The sequence below is a fragment of the Hypomesus nipponensis genome, chromosome 22, assembly GCF_054491055.1.
Source record: "Hypomesus nipponensis isolate SF chromosome 22, ASM5449105v1, whole genome shotgun sequence".
In the NCBI taxonomy this organism is placed as follows: Eukaryota; Metazoa; Chordata; class Actinopteri; order Osmeriformes; family Osmeridae; genus Hypomesus; species Hypomesus nipponensis.
In genome coordinates this window covers 12,406,057-12,423,030 of record NC_140382.1, presented here as the reverse complement: position 1 = coordinate 12,423,030, position 16,974 = coordinate 12,406,057, and the positions used below count along the sequence as shown (strand labels likewise).

Below are 16,974 nucleotides of genomic sequence, written 5' to 3'. Positions count from 1 at the left end.
CACACACACACACACACACACACTCACAAGCACACACACACACACACACACACAGAAGCGCATCCACATGAACAAACATCAGACATGGACATGCATGGGCACACACAGGCACACACGCTCATACTCACTCACCCAGGGGAGATGGTCTTTGTCAACAACTTGGAGTTAGGTAGCTATTTGGGGCTGCTGTATTCCAGGAAGAATGATCTGCCTATTTGTGATGAAGAGTCTCCATGATACAAAACAAGTTATGGCAATTACCGTATTATTACAAAGCTTTGGGCTGCTAATGTGGCTAATAATACAGCTGCATTCTACCACTGAGTAAGCCTTGACTGCTCCAAATAAAACCGCTTTGCAAAATATTACCTCTTGCCCAAGTACAAACACACGTACACACTGTTTCTGTGTATATCTAAAGAGATGTCCTATAGATCTGCCCCACCCTGTGTTTGTGCACAGGATGTGTGTGAATGTGTCAGTGATTATCTCTGTATGTGTGCGTGTTCCCGATCGTGACACATCCAATATCATAAATTACAATATTTATGCATCCGTCTGAGATATTATTTCCCAGATAGGAGGACGTCAATACACCAGGGGTATGAAGCCGCCGTAGCAGCCCAACCTCGCCGCCGTGATTTGAATAGAAAATGATTTGGATATTGATTCGGCTCCCCCGGCCCCTCCCCGAGGCCTCCCTCCGAAGCGCAATCACCACCGATGACATTTAGCACCGTGTTTGCCGTCGTCGTCTCCATCGATCCTCCGCCAAATCACCTCACGCTCGCGTACTGTTACATCTCCGTTCCCCCGTTTCCCCTCATTGGACACTGTGGCACAGGCGGAACCTCACCCCCTTCCCCCCCAACATGCCTGAAAACTGATCAAACTTTTCATTATTTTTTTGAGATATATATTTTCGGAGGGTATTTCTATCTTTGTTATTTTTATAGTGACAGTATAATGTAGGAGAGAGAGAGGGGGGATAGCATGCAGCAAAGGGCCTGGGCTGGATTGAAACCCATGCCAGTTCTGAGTCGACTCATCTAGAGGATAGGGGAACACTCAGTTCTGAGTCGACTCATCTAGAGGATAGGGGAACACTCAGTTCTGAGTCGACTCATCTCGAGGATAGGGGAACACTCAGTTCTGAGTCGACTCATCTCGAGGATAGGGGAACACTCAGTTCTGAGTCGACTCATCTCGAGAATAGGGGAACACTCAGTTCCAAGTCACCACTGACTATCACGGTACTACCTCTACAGGAACCGAACCTTCAACTGCCGAGGATGCACAACACTCCAGTCGACCCCGTGTCTCTGCCATGCTCAGGCCTCCGCTCTCCCCTGGGGCCTTCTCTGTTTGAGAAATCTGTACACGTCCCTCCACTCCATTTAAACTCAGTCCCTCACTATAACTCAGTTCCATGCAGGCTCATCCCCTCTATAGTGTGTCTCCATACATCTGGCGCCCATGTATTTTTAATATGCCAACAAGGCCCCAATAGGCGCCCCAGAAGGATCTCCCCTGATTAAATATTTCATTAGTCAAATACATGCTGCGCTTCGCTGTAATGCTGTAGAAATAAAGACCGGAACAGCGAGACACTGCAAAATCACATTTTGTGTCCCGGAGAAAGCGACGCCTTATTTGCTGCGATCGAGGGTGAAACGTCAGAAATCTTGTTTTCCCGCTGGAACGGGAGATGTTGGAATCTAGTTGTGAAGCTCTTAAATTGGATTGTGTGCGCTTCTTGGAACGAGCGTCATTGTTTTAGCAGACAAACTCAAAAGTGGAATCTGTCTTTGAGATCTGTTTGTGTAGGCACCACCCAGTGTCGGAATGAACACCAAAAAAAAAAGAACTGTTGGTAATGAAGTGGGAAACAATAAAAGAGCAGAAGCCGCGTAGAGAAAAAGTGTTGTCCAATAGAATGAACACAAGTATAGTTTAGTGTTTAACTGCAGGCGTTCCAGCACAGCCAGATGTACATGTACTTGATCTGCAGTAAAGTAGGCCATCACGCCATCCTGTATGGTCCTGGCCTTCATCGGCAGGAACGCTAGAAGCTTCCAGTCTGCTCTGGTGGATTGCTGATGGCTGCTGTCCTCCAACCTCAACTGCCCTAACTGTACTCTCTCTCTCTTCTCTCTGAATCTCTCCCTCCTTCTTTCTCTCATCTCTCTCTCTCTCTCTCTCTCTCTCTATCTCTCTCTCTCTCTCTCTCTCTCTCTCTCTCTCTCTCTCTCTCTCTCTCTCTATCTCTCTATCTCTCTCTCTCTCTCTCTCTCTCTCACTTTTTTCTAAATGTTTCTCTCTGTTCTCTCTATACAGTATGTATATATGTATTTTCCTCCCCCCTCTCTGTCTCTCTCTCCCTCTGGCTCCCACTATGACCGATCTGTTGTGACAGTACTGGGTTTACGGCCCAGCAGACAGAGGAGAAAGGGAAAGAAATAATGGGAGAGCAGAGGAAGCGATGGAGAGAGAGGGAGAAAGAGAGAGAGGGGAAAAGAGGGAACAACAGCCCAATCGTTGGTAGCCGCGTTCTGTGTATCTCAAGACCCACTGTTGACATAACTGATCGTATCAAAGGCACTTTTCTACTGTTTACCCGTCCTGTTATGGCTTGGGAGCAGTTTGAAAAGGAGTGTGTGCGTGTGTTTGTGTGGGTGTGTGTGCACGTGTTTGTGTGTGTGAGCATTTCAACGGTTTAAAAAGTAGTGTGTGTGCGTGCATGGCTGTTTGCATGTGTGTGTGTGTGCATGCGTATGTGTGTGTGTAAGCATTTCACCAAGGTGTTCAGGGAGAGTGAGTGCAGTGCTTTAGATGGATGTCACATGGGAGGAGTGTATGAAGCGTCACACCTCTCTCTTTTCATCCATTAACCCTGCCTGGGAATCTACACTCGCAATCCAACGCAGCAGTCTAAACTGAACTGTACACCAATAGTGATTGTTCTCAGTATCGCTTGTGACTTCAGCTAATCTTCCTCCTCCTCAGGTGTCAGATGAATCCTCCAGTCACTTCTGGAAGGCTCCGCAGAGCTCACCTGAGCCTGTTTGCGCCCGGGGCTAGAGGTTGAAGATAGATTACCGATCACTTTAATAGGCAGTTACTGAGTTTGACGTCCTCCCTCGTCTACGCTGGCGGTGGCTCTCCCCCGCCTTTCCTCTACTCTTTGCTCCTCTCCCATCCTCAGCTTTCGCCTTCTCTCTCTCTCTCTCTCTCTCTCTCTCTCTCTCTCTTTCTCCCTCTCTCTTTCTCTTGTCTTCCCTCATCCCCCCTGTCCCAGTCCCTCTCTCCCTCACCTCATCTGTCTTTTCTTCTCTATCTAATTCTCACTCCAGCCTTCTCCTCATCACCCTTCACTCTTGCTTTTCACCCCTTCCACCCTTCCTCCACCGTTCTCCTGTATCCCTCCATCCCTGTATCCCTCCATCCCTCCCTCCATCCCTGCATCTCTTCTTCTCTCTACCCTTTTCCTCCATCCCTCCCTCCATCCCTGCATCTCTTCTTCTCTCTACCCTTCTCCTCCATCCCTCCCTCCATCCCTGCATCTCTTCTTCTCTCTACCCTTCTCCTCCATCCCTCCCTCCATCCCTGCATCTCTTCTTCTCTCTACCCTTCTCCTCCATCCCTCCCTCCATCCCTGCATCTCTTCTTCTCTCTACCCTTCTCCTCCATCCCTCCCTCCATCCCTGCATCTCTTCTTCTCTCTACCCTTCTCCTCCATCCCTCCCTCCATCCCTGCATCTCTTCTTCTCTCTACCCTTCTCCTCCATCCCTCCCTCCATCCCTGCATCTCTTCTTCTCTCTACCCTTCTCCTCCATCCCTCCCTCCATCCCTGCATCTCTTCTTCTCTCTACACTTCTCCTCCATCCCTCCCTCCATCCCTGCATCTCTTCTTCTCTCTACCCTTCTCCTCCATCCCTCCCTCCATCCCTGCATCTCTTCTTCTCTCTACCCTTCTCCTCCATCCCTCCCTCCATCCCTGCATCTCTTCTTCTCTCTACCCTTCTCCTCCATCCCTCCCTCCATCCCTGCATCTCTTCTTCTCTCTACCCTTCTCCTCCATCCCTTCCTCTTCTCTCCTCATCTCCTCCTGCCCTCTACCCTTTTCCCTCCTTCTACCCTCCTCTCTCTCTCCCCCCCCGTCTCGTCCTCCCCTACTCCCTGTCTCCTCTGAGCTCACCTACTCTCCGGCGGGTAGGAGTGCAGACAAAGTTGATTAGATCGGAGCATTGGGAAGTTCAGAGCGGAGCCCCACGTGTCCGCAGGGCAGAGCCATGGCGTTGGAACATCGTGATATACAGACGCGAGAAGGCTCTTGTGACGGTGTGATAGAGTGGTGTAGCTGGTGGAGGAGGAGGAGGCCACAAATCCGGGAAACTGGGAGCACTAAACATTGTACGGAGTCAGTCAGGCGGAACCCAGTAATCCAGACCAAACTGAGGTCCTTCTACAATGGGAGCAGGAGGTCCTCAAATGACTCCAGAGCTCCTTGATCACTAAAACTCATGTAGGAGGAAAAGTTTGAGACTTTTTAAAGTTTTCAGACTGTTTAAAATGAGGCCTACGTCGGCCATGCCTATTGTAGTGAATTTAAGATTGTATATCAGTTAAATTAAGTCTGTTTTCTGTGGATCTTGTGTGAATTGAATCGTCAAGCCCAACATTCAGACACCAGCATCTAACTATACAAAGGAAGGAATCTTTGGCTCAATTAGCTGACATTGCAGGTGTATTACCCAAGGATGTGCAGTGTCGAGTGTGCACTTGTTTGGACAAGCGCTTAGCGCTAAATTTATACAAACACATTCACCGCCATGTTGAGCTGCACTAAGTGTCATGGATCACTCCAATATGGTATCCTTCCACGCAGCAGGGTACACTCCTAGACACGACCTCTGCCAGATCACAAAAGTATTTCCTTTTGTGATCAGGCACTGCACCCTGACTGACCTATTGTACGTTAGTATAGGTTTATAAGGTTGGTATAGGTTATTATGTGTATTAGAGGTTTAGTATACTGTATTGAATCTTGTATATTTTTGGTATAATAGGAGGTTTACTATATTTTAGCTTATCATAAATGTATCCTATGTTCTGTGTACTTATATGCTATGTTTTGCCAGGTTGCTTTGCATTGTCTTGTCCTAAGAATTTCAGTGCCCAGTCTGACCCTGTGTTGTTCTGTGCATCTGACAATAAAAGACTTGAACTTGAACCCGTTCTTTTAAAGATAGCTGTATAAGCCACCACATGGTGTCCCATTTGTTTTAGTGTTAGTTATTCAGATTGAAAGCACATTGAGAAGTGTCTGACTTTGATTTGAGGGTGACCTATACCTTTAAGGCTGCTCTCCCGGGCCCTGCCAGGAACACACCCAGGATTTTTGAACCGACCAATCTCTCGCCTTCCAGGGGGGCTGTCCTCTTCAGGGCAAGTTGACAAGACTGCATACCCAGCTTCCGAGACACACACACACACTCACACACAAACAAACACACATTCTCTCTAACCCTAACCCTAGCCTCCTGCAGCCAGTGGGAGTCCTGTATACTGTCTCTGTCTGGTTTGATACAACACAGACTCTGCAGACAGACAGGAGTGGCCTCTCTGTCGCCCTTCATAAGGGATCTATGGGGTGACAGGGGAGGAGGGGGTGAGGGAAGTGCCCCGTTCACTGATTGCTGACTGTGATTTTAATGAGGGTGGAGGGGGCTGGTGTGCCTGCCCCCCCACTCCCCCACCTCCCCACCTCTCCACCACATGCAACAACAACACCACATGTTGGGGAGGACAGGGCAAGGCGGTCCATGTTTCTGTAGCACAAGGGCTTCACACTGCTGTAGGGTCACTCTAACCTGCTTGGCCAGGGATGACTAAGGCCTCTTTTCTGAGTAGTTCTTGCCTACTTATTTGACAGAAAGTTCGACTTTGGACTTTGGTTCCTAATCATGATTTCTCTCTTACCAATCTGTGAAAAAGAATGTGTGTGTGCGTGTGTGTACGTGTGTGTGTGTGTGTCTGTCATTAGAAAGGGCACAGACCGGATTCTCACCCACTCCTATGCTGATTACCCATTACTACAGCAGCACTTGGTCAAATCATCCCCCTAATTCAACTGTGTGAGTGTCTTTGTATGTCTTTGTGTGAATAGATTCTAATCAGCACTCCTTTGACTATTCCACTACTGTGTATGTTGGCAACACCTCTCAACTCAAAGGACACACACCTCACACACACACACATACACTAACACACTGGTCATTACCAGTAACAGCTAGGACCATAAAGCCACCGTGCATTCTGGGCTCTGTGTGTGTGTGTGTGTGTCATGCTTAGTTAGTAATGTGCTCCAACAAAATGAACCAACATTTTTCTATCTGCTTTTTATTTCCTTTTCAACTTCAAATCAAGCTGACATCTGTAACTGGAGTGACTTTGAAAAACAGACCACCAGAGTGGTCCCCCATGGACACACACACACACATGCACACACACACACACACATGCACACACTGATCTTGTCACTAGGACACCAGATGCCCCGCTCCACTAGCCTAAAGGCTGCGAGCCTCAAATGTGTCCATACTGCATTTTTTGGGCTACTGTGTGTGTGTGTGTGTGTGTGTGTGATGGCGGTTGACAGCGTAGCCTAGTCCGGTCAGCACTCATTAGTAATGGAGAGAATCCCTGAATGAGGAATGCGATGACAGGCAGCCCTCTCGTTAGCAGACACACACATACACATACACACACACACACACACGCACACACACACACATAATTAGGCCAGAGATTGGGTCTGTAAGCACATGTAGTCCCTGTAGAAGATACTACCTACCTTCTAAAAAATGTATAGGTCATACGTGTACAGTCTTTAGGAACCATATACACTGTGTCAGAAGGATTTGTTTTGGAGTTTTTACTAGATGTTAAGAAAAACTAAAAATATAGTAATAGCTTAAACAGTAATTGCTTGAATATGGAATTGAAGAAACCAATAATCAAAAATAAATAAGACAAATGATGAAAGTAGATAAATCTATTAGGGCTGGGTACAGTACGGTTCTAGTATTTATTTATTGCAGTTGTTAGCTTGATAGAAATATATATTTTATACCCTTGAGGTTACTGCAGAGCTTGTGGCATAGCCACAGTACAAGACCCAAATGTATAAACCACTAACAGCATGAATTAGAAATTAGCCAGATTACCACATTGCCGCCTGTTAATCACAATTATTTTAAAGACCAGCAATTAAGACATAAATGTGTAGATTAAGGTCACTGCACCTTAAAAGCCAACAGCCATCCCTACCACCCGCGCAACCCCCCCTTGCCCCACCTACCTCCATCCCTCGCTGAAACATATGGATGGATGGATGTGAATTATGAATAGACTGGAACAATGGTTGCTTTGGTTTCTCACTGGTAGACCATGGGCTGAAGCACGGGTCTTTGCATCGTGACTGAAGTGGCACAGATAGGGTCAATTATGCATCAGTCGCATAACATATGGTTTTCTGGAACCTCTTTGGAATCACGGGTAAGCTTTGACTGGTGGTGTTCCACCATATGCCCCCCCCCCCCCACACACACACACACACACACACACTCTCTCCATAACGCCCAGCCTCTCTCGATAGTCAGACAGCTGGTCAGATGGCTCGTGTTCAATTGAGTTAAGGAGCAATCAATCAAAAGTGAAGTGTTCAAGTTTTGGGGGTTAGGGGCAATAGAGCAAACAACTATTGTGTTTCCTGCCACTTTGGTGATGTAATCACAGCAGGAAGTAAACCAGGGTCATCCTAACTTGTGTTTAATGTTTTGTGTTTACTGGTAAATGTAATACTTTGACAGATTTCATTTATTCATAACTTTAACTGCGTTGGAGTGCCTAGTAAGTTTTAAATTCTAAAATGTGATTTAGATTCATTCATACTTAATCATTGGTCAGAAAACAGCTTTTTGTCAGTTGAAATACACTTAAGTTGAATATGAAGGTTCCACTTTATAGGTCAAACCATATCTATGTCAAATATGTTGTGTATAATTTAATTTCATACAAGGTCATGTAGTGCTGCTGCACCCTAGCTTTGTCATGGCTTCTATACTATCTCTGCCTCTGTCTGTCAGGGAGGCCCCAGATGTGTGGGTGTCATTCCTTCTCCCAGCGTGACATGGTTTAGATGACCAGGTATTACTGTCTGCTGAGAACAAAACGCTGCAGTCACACCAGGATCAATAGTCTCTATTACAGCTGATGGATTTCCTATGGACCTGTTTGCTTGTCCCTGGTTCCCTGTCCTCTTTTTCTCTCTTGTTCTTTTTTCCTCTCTCTCCATCTCTCCATCTCTCCATGTCTCTCTCTCTCTCCTTCTCTTTATTCCTCTCCCTCTCTCTTCCTCTGTGTTTTGGCTATTTCTCTTGCTCGCACTTTCCACCTCTTCATCTTTCTCTCTCTCTCTCTCTCTCTCTCTCTCTCTCTCTCTCTCTCTCTCTCTCTCTCTCTCTCTCTCTCTCTCTCTCTCTCTCTCTTTCTCTCTCTCTCTTTTCTCTCTCTCTTTCTCTCTCTCTTTCTCTCTCTCTCTCTCTCTCTCTCTCTCTCTCTCTCTCTCCCTCTCTCTCCCTCTCTCTCTCTCTCTCTCTCTCTCTTCTCTCTGTCACACACACACACACACTCTCTCAACAACAACAGCCCTCCCCAGAGGGGTGTTCAGCAGGGATGGGTCTCTACTGGGGTGCTCTCCAGAGCATGACTAATACAGTGGGACCAGCTTGTGTACAACTCTCAGCCCTGAAATATTAACTGGGGTTCAATCAGAGACACACTGGCACCACAGTCAGTCCTGCACGATATCCAATGATGTTTAGAAGTTTATTAATGTAATACAATGTCATTTATGTAATATAATTTACAATTATGTAAATGTGGTTATGTTTACTTAAAGTTTACTCTTCTCACAAGGCTGTAGTTCAGGTTTTTAAAAAGTGGTTTGTAGGAGTGGAATGAAGTTATTTGTTAATGGTGATAATGTATAATTATGGGTTAGGCGGTTTTCGTTGAATTGCATGAAATTATTGTTCTCCAAGCTATTCAGTGCAGCGGTTCAGGGTGGTAAGGATTGCTTTCTGAATCCTCATTTAGCTTCACACAACGCTAAAGATGCATCTAAGAATGGATGAAAATTAATGAATAAATTGTGAAGAAAAAATGCCCATGACACCCTAGCCATGCCACTCTGTAGAAATGAATATCCATCTGCCCAGTTGCAGTTATACTTTCCATGCTTTCGTCTCCAAATTAATTGTTTATCGGTGATAGACCATGAAATGAACAATTACTGTGGGACATCAATACATTTTACAGCGTGACACCGGCATGGAATACCAAGTGAACTTTCTGCACTGCACACACAAACTCTGGCCTTGCTTTGCTAAAACGTGAATCTCTCTCTCTCTCTCTCTCTCTCTCTCTCTCTCTCTCTCTCTCTCTCTCTCTCTCTCTCTCTGTTTCTGTGTAGAATCTATGGTGTCAGGAGCGTTGAGCTGTGAGCGGAGTAGCCCCCTCCGTGGTCGTCTGGGCTCAACAGAAAGGACCACAACTACTTCCAGGTCAACCTCCGAGGTCATGTGGACCACACGCCTGCTCTTCCTCAGCACCCTGTTTTCCTTGCTCACCCTGGGTAAGTGTAAAGATAGGCGCGCTCTACTACCAAAATAAAAGCGATTTGGGGTGCGAGTAAAAAAGACTGTTAACTTAAAGTAGAAAAAACACACTCTTAGGCTTGTCTCATTGCTTCTTTAGACCAGTTTATTAACAAACAGACGCGTTTCGGCCTAAGCCATCGTCAGTGTTCCCTGGGTAAGAACACACACACACAAACACACGCACACTACAAGTAAACTTCTTTTAAAAGCTACACATACACACAGAATATACATATGATCCATATACTACATCTGGAGAGAAACAAACTTTCAACTCACTTTGAACAACTGTTGCCCTGCATTTACACATAAAAGCTGACTCTTTTGGTGAAAACGTTGCACATGCACTTTAAAGTAAACACTTGGTTTACTTTGATAGTCTGTATACATGCACTCTAGACATATATGAACACCCACCCGCTCACAGTCTGCCTAGACTGCACTCTGCGGGAAGTCCCGTGTTTCTGCCGTCTTCTCTCCATGATGGGCTTTGAAGGTTTCAGCAGGGTGCGCTAGCCCACTTCCACTTAATCCTATTAAGGTCTGCTGTCACTCACATACTGTATACACACAGATAAAACACACACAAACATACGGACATACATGTACACTGTATACACAACACATATTCTCACATAATTCTGCGGTTGTATAAACAGACATCTCTACACACACACACACAAACACACACACGCACACACACACACAGGCAACATAGGATTTGCTTTTCTTGCTGACAGGAGATGAGGCTCCTCAAGGCACATTCCAGTAGTTTCTAGGATATAGCTGTTCTGAACGCATAAATCATCACAAGAGCATAGTAGCTTGAGGACAATCAGATATTTAGAAGGCTTGTGACATTGTACGTATGTCACCCAGATCCTGCTTGCTTGGAAAGCTTTGCACATACTCTATCTCCTCATTACGGTAAGAATGGAGTCTAGCTGTGGGGTGATTGAGCAACGAAAGAGTGGAGGGGAACAGAGAATAGGGCTGCACAATTAATCAAATTTTAATCACGATCACGATTTTGGCTTCCCACGATCAAATTTGCGTGATCTAACAATATTTACAATGCAACTTCATTTTGTATTTATTTTTTCTTCCTAAAATATATTTACACAATGGAAAATGGAAAATAGTGCCCTGTTGAAGTTTTGCAACATTTTCTTTTTTGTTTTATTTATTTATTTATATTTATTCTTTAAGGAGATGCACTGAATTTTGGTGAATAAGAACCCATTTTATTTTGATGCACATATTTGTACATTAGCAGGAATGCAGCACAATATGGATGTGAAAGCAGTTATAATTAGCCTATGTGACAATGAAAAATTTGTTTTGGTTAAAATCAACAAATAATTGTGATAATTAATCGTGATCTCAATATTGATAAAAAAATTATGGTGATGATCATTTTGGCCATAACTGTGCAGCCCTAACAGAGAGAGTTGAGATTGTGTTATGAGCTTATTCTCTTATTCTCTTGTCTCCTCCCTCCTCCTTCCCCTCTCTCCTCCTATCCCCCCTTCCCTGTCTCTCCCTGTCCCTTGGCCCGCATAGAAAAATCAATATCTTTTTGTTTCAGTTTCTCGTTTCACTCCTAAAGTGAGAGGAAAGGGGGGGTGGGGGGAGAGAGAGAGAGAGAGAGAGAGAGAGAGAGAGAGAGAGAGAGAGAGAGAGAGAGAGAGAGAGAGAGAGAGAAAGGGTGAGAACTCGAGAGAGAGAGAGTGGGAGGTAGATCTTAGTGTCTGACCACCAGTGTCTCTCCTGTGTTGGAAGTTTGCCAAGGTTCTGTCAACACTTACAACAAATGACAACAGCATTAACACGTGTATGTGTAAGGGAGAGAAAGTGAGTGTTCTCTTTTTACACTCACACACACACTCACGCAAACACACACACTCACACACTGTACAAATGACAGCATTATGAAGTGAAGTGAGTCTTTCGACGCAGGTTAAACACAGAGCAGTGTTACCAGCCAGAGTGTAAAAGGAGAGTGTTCGTCTTGTAAATGAATGAATGAACGGACCTCCTTGAGAAGCCATTTAAAGTGGCTTATTGAGGCAGACTGACTTTTTATGGGATAAGGATTGACAATGGTTTCAGGGCAAGGTGGGTGGAATGCATGCAATTGTGCGTGTGTGGGACAAAATGAGAGTCGATAATAGTTGTGGGTTGCTGTGTGTGTGTCTCTTATCCTTCTGTTCTCGCACAGCAGGTCGGCATGAGACTAAACTGCCCCCAGCATCTGATTCCAGCCCCCAGTCTAGACATCTGACTCACAATACTAACTATTGATCTACAATCTTTATTAACCCCCCTCCCCCACACACACACACACACACACATACACCTTCCCCCATTTTCTCACACATTCACACATACTAAGACAAATGCAATGCAGTCAGGTGCACAATCCTATGTGCCTCCCTGGATGTTTACCACAAACACACAGACACACACACTCAAACACAGTGTGTAGCCCATGGCCTTGTATGTTTTGATTAAGGACAATTGTTGTAAATGCCAGAGTATGTCAGTCTTATCTGAGAGCCAGAGGCCCATTAGAGAGACCTCCATCCTGGACAAGTTGCATGGTCCATTGGTTCCAGCTCATTGTTGTACATGTGTGTGTGTGTGTGTGTGTGGGTGTGTGTGTGTGTGTGTGAGAGAGTTTGTATAATCCAGTTATGGTGTGTATATGCCTGGGTGTGCATTCCTCCAGTTTTCCAGTTTACATATGTGTGTTACTGTGTGTGTGTGTGTCACAGTAATGGTGTGAACTGTAATATTAGGTGCTTCAGTGAAGTGTGTCTTAGCTCATTCAGATTCCTGGCTGTATGCGTGTAACCATGTTGCTTGGCAGCCAATGAGAAGCCAGAACAGGCAGGGAGGAAGGGCAGGGTTGCTATGGTTACCATGACAGATATAGAGAAAGAGAGAGAGGGGAAGTGGAAGTGTGAGACAGAGAGAGAGAGAGAGAGAGAGAGAGAGAGAGAGAGAGAGAGAGAGAGAGAGAGAGGGAGGGAGGGAGAGGGAGAGGGAGAGGGAGAGGGAGAGGGAGAGGGAGAGGGAGAGGGAGAGGGAGAGGGAGAGAAAGAGAAAGAGAAAGAGGAAGAGGAAGAGGAAGAGGAAGAGGAAGAGGAAGAGAAAGAGAAAGAGGAAGAAAGTGAGGATGGGATTGAGGGTGATAGTATGAGAGAGAGAGAGAGAGAGAGAGAGAGAGAGAGAGAGAGAGAGAGAGAGAGAGAGAGAGAGAGAGAGAGAGAGAGAGAGAGAGAGAGAGAGAGAGAGAAAGGGGGTTATTTTGACTGGTTTGCCTTCTTCAGAGATAGCTAACCTGAGAGTTGTGTGTGTGTGTGTGTATTTTTTTGTGATCAAACAGACTGCAAGTCAAACACATGTCCAATTTGATCCTCAGTAGTTCTTTCACTCTTTACTTTTCTTCTCGTCTTCCTCCCCCTCTTCTTTCAGTTCCATCCAATCTGTGAATCATCTAGCTCTCAGCTTCTCGCCACACGTGTGTGTAGCTCATTCGAACATAATGGATGTGTGTATGTACAAAGTACCAACATATGCGGTGTGTAGAGCATACTATCCTATGTATGTATGTGGGTGTAAAACAACCGAACATAATGTGTGTTTGTTCTGCAGCACTGGGCCGCGCCCCCATCCCCATGGCGGTGGTGAGGAGGGAGCTGTCGTGCGAGTCGTACCCCATCGAGCTGCGCTGCCCGGGCACCGACGTCATCATGATCGAGAGCGCCAACTACGGCCGCACGGACGACAAGATCTGTGACTCTGACCCCGCCCAGATGGAGAACACCCGCTGTTACCTGCCCGACGCCTACAAGATCATGTCCCTCAGGTGGGAGTGAGTGAGTGAGTGTGTGTGGGTGTGTGTGTGAGATATGGCCGCTGAGCTAATCTTGAATGTAGTGTCGAACGAGGACATTTTACAATGTCAATTTTCTTCACACTCTTTTCCATTCCACATTTCTCTCTTTATCTAGCTTTATCTATCTCTCCCTCTCTTGCACTCTCCTTCAATCTCTCTCTCTCTCTCTGTCTCTCTCTCTCTCCCTGTCTCTCTTTCTCTCTCTCTCTCTCTCTCTCTCTCTGTCTCTCCCCCTCCCTCTGTGTCTATCATAACCACCTGTCCATTTATCGCTGTGCTGGACTGCCTGTGGTTGCTTTGGCCTAGCTCTCCACCTGTCCAGCCAGCTGCAGGGTGTGTGGCCGCTCTCCGATGGCCCCCGTCATCCATAATTTACAGACACAGACACACAGACACACTGACATATGTGCAGGCCTTTACTGTACACTTTCTCTCAAGCACACACCCATACACACAGCCCGGGGGCTGCACCAGACTTTAAACTCCAATTAGCAGAGCTGGAGGCCAATCTCAATCTGGTGGGAATCACTGGAGAGGTGTTTCAGACCGGAAACCACGGTTTCAGTGTGAGTGCATGTGTGTGTGTGTGTGTGTGTGTGTATGTGTGTGTGTGTGTGTGGGGGTACGGGTGTGTTTGGCTCTTCAGATGTGAATGTTTTCACAATCACTAGCTGCCGTACACCAATCATATTCAGAATGACCAAATACAAAATGTTCTCTCTGCCTACCTATCTCTCCTTCTCTCCCGTTTAGATTTGTGATATATCCATGTCGTTTTGTATCTGTATGTGTCTGCATCTCCCTAAATGGCTCTCCCAGTTGCTTTCAACTCCAACTCCATAGCTGATCCAGATCTAGCCCTCTCCTCCTCTGTATCTCATCCTTCCTTTGTTCTCCCTTCTCCGGTTCCAGGGCCTGTGTGTGTGTGTGTGTATGTTTGCGTGGTCTCATACCCCTATAATTGGCACTGATATCAAAGCCGTGTATCTCAAGAGGGTCTCAGGAGGGTTCTCAAGCTACCTAGAGAGGAACTGATATCTCTGTGCGCACCCAGATTACCGTCCCCTCTGGGACACATGGAACTTGAGGGGGAAACGAGGACGCGGTCCACGGAAGTTCCGCTAACTCTCTTTCACGATAAGGTGACTGGCGTTCCTTGATTCACTCCACTATCTCCCTGTTGTCTGGAAAAGGCGGCTTCAAAGCCAAAGTGCTGCTGCGATCATGTCTTACCGCTCTGAAAGCACACTCCTTTTTAAATCTCTAGCGTCTTCCTTTCTGCCCTGGACTCTAGCCTTGGTTTGTGGTGTGCCACATGAGGATGTTCTGTCTGTGGTATTGGACCGTTGGAACCCCGTTGGAGTGGTTCCACTTCGGAGAGAAGAACAAAAAGCTAGAGGCTAGCTTTGCGGCGCTAACGCGAAGCTGTTCTGCCAGTGCCAGGTGGAAACGGGGATGTTATGGCTACAGGGAGAAGTGCATCCAAGTGGACATACCAGCTACCTGATACTCAAGCACGGCATGGAGGAAGTGTCTGTCCACACACTTCGTTTCTCTCTCTCACACATACACACACACACACACACACATACGCGCACACGTTTGCCTTTTTTTCCTGTTTTTACATTACTTCTGGATCTTAAACCCACTTCTCCTCTACACTTCCCTAAATCTCCCTCTCTTGCGCTTTCGTATTTTTTCCCCCCCTCTGTCTCTCTCGCTGTCTCTCTGTCTTTATGTAACGTGTCCCGCTATACACAAGGATAGCACTTAGACAAGAGAGACAAGGACAGAGAGAGAGTTAGTTCATCCTTCCTCTGACGGCCTCTTCAGCTCCTCTGCTCTCTCGCTTTTTATAGAAGCCTTCTGAATGCCATCACGCTTCATTTCCTATTACCCGCACCTCACCTCCGTCGCTCCCTCTCCTCCCTCACTGTCTCCATCCTCCCTCCCCACAGTTTCGTGCGCTGTTCCCTCTCATGTTCCATCTTCCCTCTCTCCTTCCATCTTCCCTCTCTCCTTCCATCTTCCCTCTCTCCTTCCATCTTCCCTCTCTCCTTCCATCTTCCCTCTCTCCTTCCATCTTCCCTCTCTCCTGCCATCTTCCCTCTCTCCTGCCATCTTCCCTCTCTCCTTGCATCTTTCCTCTCTCCTTCCATCTTTCCTCTCTCTTCCAACCCTCCCTGTCTTCTCCATGTGCTCCTTCAGATTCTTTTAATTACCCTCTTTTTCCTCTCCCTGGGCTCGTATGGAAGTGAGAGTGAGGCTTTGGGCCAGCTCCTGGGGCGAAGCATGGGCTTCAATTTGGCCTTCGCCCCAGTTAGGGCTACCTGTGCCAGGCCTGATGGTTGGAGGCCGCCCTTCGGCTGGTCTCGGCCCAGTGATCGCTGGCACCTCAGACCTCAGGGGACCCTGGCAACACACACACACAAACATATGCACGCTAACACGTGTGTGCATGTGTGTGCATGCAACAAACTGCATGCACACACATAACGCACATGCACACAAATGCACATGCAAGCACACGCACATGCAAGCACACGCACACACATGCAGACACACGTGTACACAAACACACACACACACACACAGAATCACTCATCACCTCTCTTGCTTGGTCAACCTCCCCTGGCAGCCTGTCTTTTAGAGCTGTGTCTGAGGCTTCAAAGCACTAGCCTGTGTGTGTGTGTCTCTGTGTGTGTTTCATTGTGTGTGCATGTGTGATTGTGTGTGTGCGTGAGTGCATGTCTGTGAATCACTCGCTTGGGAGAGTGCGTATGAGCCTCTGAAGTTCTCTTCCTCTCTGCCTTTCTGAATTATAGAAGGTTGAAGCTGGTGTTGCTGCCTAGCCTTCTGCTGTTCCATTCAGCCTCATGAACGTGTGGAGAATGGAAGCAGTTCATTGGTTTATTCATACTTCTTTATTCACCAATCTGACAACAAGGTAATGCCACTTCAACAAATGTGCGCTGGGAATGGTGAAAACCTTTTGTATCGCCCAAACAAAAGCCTTAAAAAAAGCAGACTAGTTATTATTGGTTGCATCAGCTATAATTTGCAAGTGCAACATTCAAACATAGACCCTACAACCATCGTTATTTTATACCCTGACTACGTGGAGCTAGGACTACCACCGCTCCATAAATTGACCATTAGCTTACTTTCTGGTTGTTCTTACTCTGTGTGGGTGTTTGTGTGTGTGCTTGTATACATGTGTGTGTGTGTGTTGTGTCTGTATGTGTGTATATTTGTTGCAGAAGCACTCTTTGGGATTGTTGTGGTGTGTGTGTGTCTGTGGATGTGTTTATTAGAATAGCACTCTTGGTTTTGTGTGTCTGTGT

General features: G+C 46.4%; 1 protein-coding gene across 1 annotated transcript in view; it reads left to right on the top strand.

Annotated features, from left to right (window-relative positions):
• The first annotated feature begins 9,536 nt into the window (after positions 1–9,536).
• The window catches only part of adgrl3.1 (adhesion G protein-coupled receptor L3.1), a 57,220-nt gene continuing 49,782 nt past the window's right edge, over positions 9,537–16,974 (top strand). Inside the window, exons 1-2 of the mRNA XM_084687366.1 lie at positions 9,537–9,701; positions 13,387–13,600. Of these exons, the coding sequence (XP_084543492.1) occupies positions 9,545–9,701; positions 13,387–13,600 (371 nt within the window). The 5' untranslated portion in view covers positions 9,537–9,544. The remainder of the gene's footprint in view (positions 9,702–13,386; positions 13,601–16,974) is intronic.